The sequence below is a fragment of the Sinocyclocheilus rhinocerous genome, unplaced genomic scaffold (genome assembly GCF_001515625.1).
Source record: "Sinocyclocheilus rhinocerous isolate Xijiao unplaced genomic scaffold, SAMN03320098_v1.1 scaffold2594, whole genome shotgun sequence".
Taxonomy (NCBI): Eukaryota; Metazoa; Chordata; class Actinopteri; order Cypriniformes; family Cyprinidae; genus Sinocyclocheilus; species Sinocyclocheilus rhinocerous.
Genome location: NW_015665225.1, coordinates 158534 through 161649, shown reverse-complemented (window position 1 = coordinate 161649; position 3116 = coordinate 158534). Strand labels below are relative to the sequence as shown.

The following is a 3116-nucleotide window of genomic DNA, read 5'->3' as shown; positions in this document are numbered from 1 at the left end:
GCTTGGTTTCTGTATGAATGCTGCTGGAATAAATGGCCTCGCCTTCTGTTTCGTCAAATGTGCAGAAAAGCATTAATTGTGTGTCCGGACGTTCTGCATCGAGTTACAGTCATTGCTTTTAACTCTAAACACAGTTCGGTTACGCTTTATTTGAAGGTGTCTTTGTTAGTGCGGAGTAATGTTAATGTACTCACTATATGGTTAGGGTGACTTGCATGTGATTATGCATCATTAATTGTTGCTATAATAGTAAGCACATGTAACGTGTGTAACGAGGACACCTTAAAATAAAGCGTCACCCACAATTCAATGAAATGCATGATTTAAAACACGTGAAAAACTGATGCAGAAAATGCCTTCATATCATCACAGCACATTTGCCAAAATACATATTCTCAGCGTTAAATGTCTTGGTGCAAACTCTCAGCGAATGCATTAATTTCTTTTTAATTTTTCATTAGAAGCCCAGACGTTCTCTACTGTTTTTATTGTTTGTTCCAAATAAAAAATATGAACTTGTGGAAAACAAGTGCTCAATTGATTTTAGAGTAAAGACAAAAACTAATTATGCAGTGATCAAATATCTTTCACTCAAGCTTCTTCATTCTTTCCACCAACCTCATGATCAGTTTAGTGATGGAACAGTTAACTAGTCAACCAGTTAACTAGTCAACTAGTTAGTGTCACGAACGGATTCCGTGCAAACTGGGTTGAAAGTCGTCTCACACAAACCAAAAACACTTACAAATATGTTTGTTTAGCATCTGATTCGATCAAGATCCAATTAAAATGTGCGATTAAAAATATCATCAAACATGGATTTAATCAGATGTGCGCCAAAATGTTTAAATATACGTAAAATCAGTTATCATGATAACGTTAGTTTAACAGAACAGACTTTAATTAGTGAAATGAGTCACTGTGCAAACGCAGTTTTGCACAAAAGAAAGACATTGCGATGAAAATCTGAAGTTATTGTTAGGATGTATATTATTTATGCATTCATATGAGTTCTACTTGCTCTGCTACAGTGAGTGAAATAAGACTGTGCGCCAAAATGTTTAAATATACGTAAAATCAGTTATCATGATAACGTTAGTTTAACAGAACAGACTTTAATTAGTGAAATGAGTCACTGTGCAAACGCAGTTTTGCACAAAAGAAAGACATTGCGATGAAAATCTGAAGTTATTGTTAGGATGTATATTATTTATGCATTCATATAAGTTCTACTTGCTCTGCTACAGTGAGTGAAATAAGACTTATGTGTTTATTAAAATCATATCTGGGAAGAAAACTGAACAGTGTCCTCCGACGAGGACGATGAACACAGTTCGTCAGCGTTTAGGCAATAAGCAGCCAAAACATGATGAGGAGCGCCACGAACAGGAAGAGGCGGGACAGGAAGTGCTCATCCGTGTGCTGAGGGCTTCCTGGAGCTGCTGCCGAGAGACAAACGTTTAATACACTCCTTAATAAAGCATCATAATGTACAATCACAGATAAACACAATACAATCACAGTGGATTATTGTGATGTATTTATCAGCTCTCGTTCTGACGGCACCCATTCACTTGCAGTGAGACACTGATGCAATGCTACATTTCTACAAATCTGATAAACAAACAAACTCATCCTGATCTCGGACGAGCACATTTTTAATAGCATCTCTCAGAAGTATAAACTGTGTTATATTAAATAATTTATTTACATGCTAAAAGTACAATGAGGTTCAATGAATGGAAAAAGACATGCTGGTTTATTACGATGCATTGTTATACTGGTGCATAAAAATGTCACGATGAAACAAATGTAGCGACAGATCTTTTCATCTGAGTGTAACAAATGATCATTAAAGAATAGATGTGGGGCGGGGCTTGGTTCTGTGCATCAGTTGTTGATTGGGTGTTGAGATGTGGGCGTGGCATTATATGTAAATGAGTGTGAGCATGTGGGGGCGGAGCTTAAGAGCACTAAATGATCTGCAGTTATGATTTTTTGATTAGACATTACAAAGGCAAAATGAAAACACTTCCACATGTGCACAGATGAACTGTTCACTATTAAAATCTACAACGTGCATTTAGAAAATAGATTTTCATTTCGTGAAAATGTGGTGTTTAGCGATATATCAGCCAGTCTGCACACACCTGGAGGCGGTCGTCCGTCATTGATATTAAATGCTGTAGCGAAGATCCCGAAAGGAAAAGCCCCGATACCGAAAGACATCTGGAAGCCTCCATCGCCGAAGCCGAAGCCCTGAAAGCCCTGCAAACACACTGAACGCTCAGATCCATATAAACACACATTCATGAAGAATCAACTGTTCTATCATTATTTACAAAACCAGCATTTATATCATTTGTGTCGTTCCAAACCGGTCTGACATAAAAGATTAATTTAAGCATAATCTGGACACATTACAAAACAGATAAAAAACAATAAGAGTACGATTAAAGCAGCCCAATACTACTCTTCTGAAGTCATACGATGGATGTGTTTATGAACAGATCCAATTTTTTTACTCACTTTATATATATATATATATATATATATGCGAGTAAACTAAAAAATTTACCAGCCAATGGCGATTCAGTTGAATTTTAATTTAGAGAAATATTAGACCCTTAATATTTGTACACTACCAGTCAAAGCTTTTGAACAAGTAACAGTAAGATTTTTAATGTTTTTTAGAGAATTCTCTTCTGCTCACCAAAATACAGAAAAAGCAGTAAAATTGTGAAATATTTTTATGATTTAAAATATCAGTTTTCTGTGTGAATATATATTAAACTGTAATTTATTTCTGTGATGCGCAGCTGTATTTTCAGCATCATTACTCCAGTCTTCAGTGTCACATGATCTTCAGAAATCATTCTAATATGCTGCTCAAGAAACATTATTATTATTATTATTATTATTGTTAATATTTAAAACAGCCGAGTAGAATTTTTTTCAGGATTCTTTGATGAATAGAAAGATCCAAAGATCAGCATTTATCTGAAATAACAAGCTTTTGTAACATTATACACTTGACTCTAGCATTCAAAAACTTGGAGTCAGTATAATTATTATTTTTTTTGGGGAAAGAAATTATAGAAACTTAATAGTTTTAT

At 34.9% G+C, this 3116-nt stretch overlaps 1 protein-coding gene across 1 annotated transcript in view; it reads right to left on the bottom strand.

Annotated features, from left to right (window-relative positions):
• Window positions 1-1052: 1052 nt before the first annotated feature.
• The window catches only part of LOC107731307 (E3 ubiquitin-protein ligase RNF185-like), a 4280-nt gene continuing 2216 nt past the window's right edge, over window positions 1053-3116 (bottom strand). The window contains exons 4-5 of the mRNA XM_016542360.1: window positions 2151-2318; window positions 1053-1442 (exon numbers count right to left, since the gene is read on the bottom strand). Coding sequence (XP_016397846.1) covers window positions 1345-1442; window positions 2151-2318 — 266 coding nt within the window. The 3' untranslated portion in view covers window positions 1053-1344. The remainder of the gene's footprint in view (window positions 1443-2150; window positions 2319-3116) is intronic.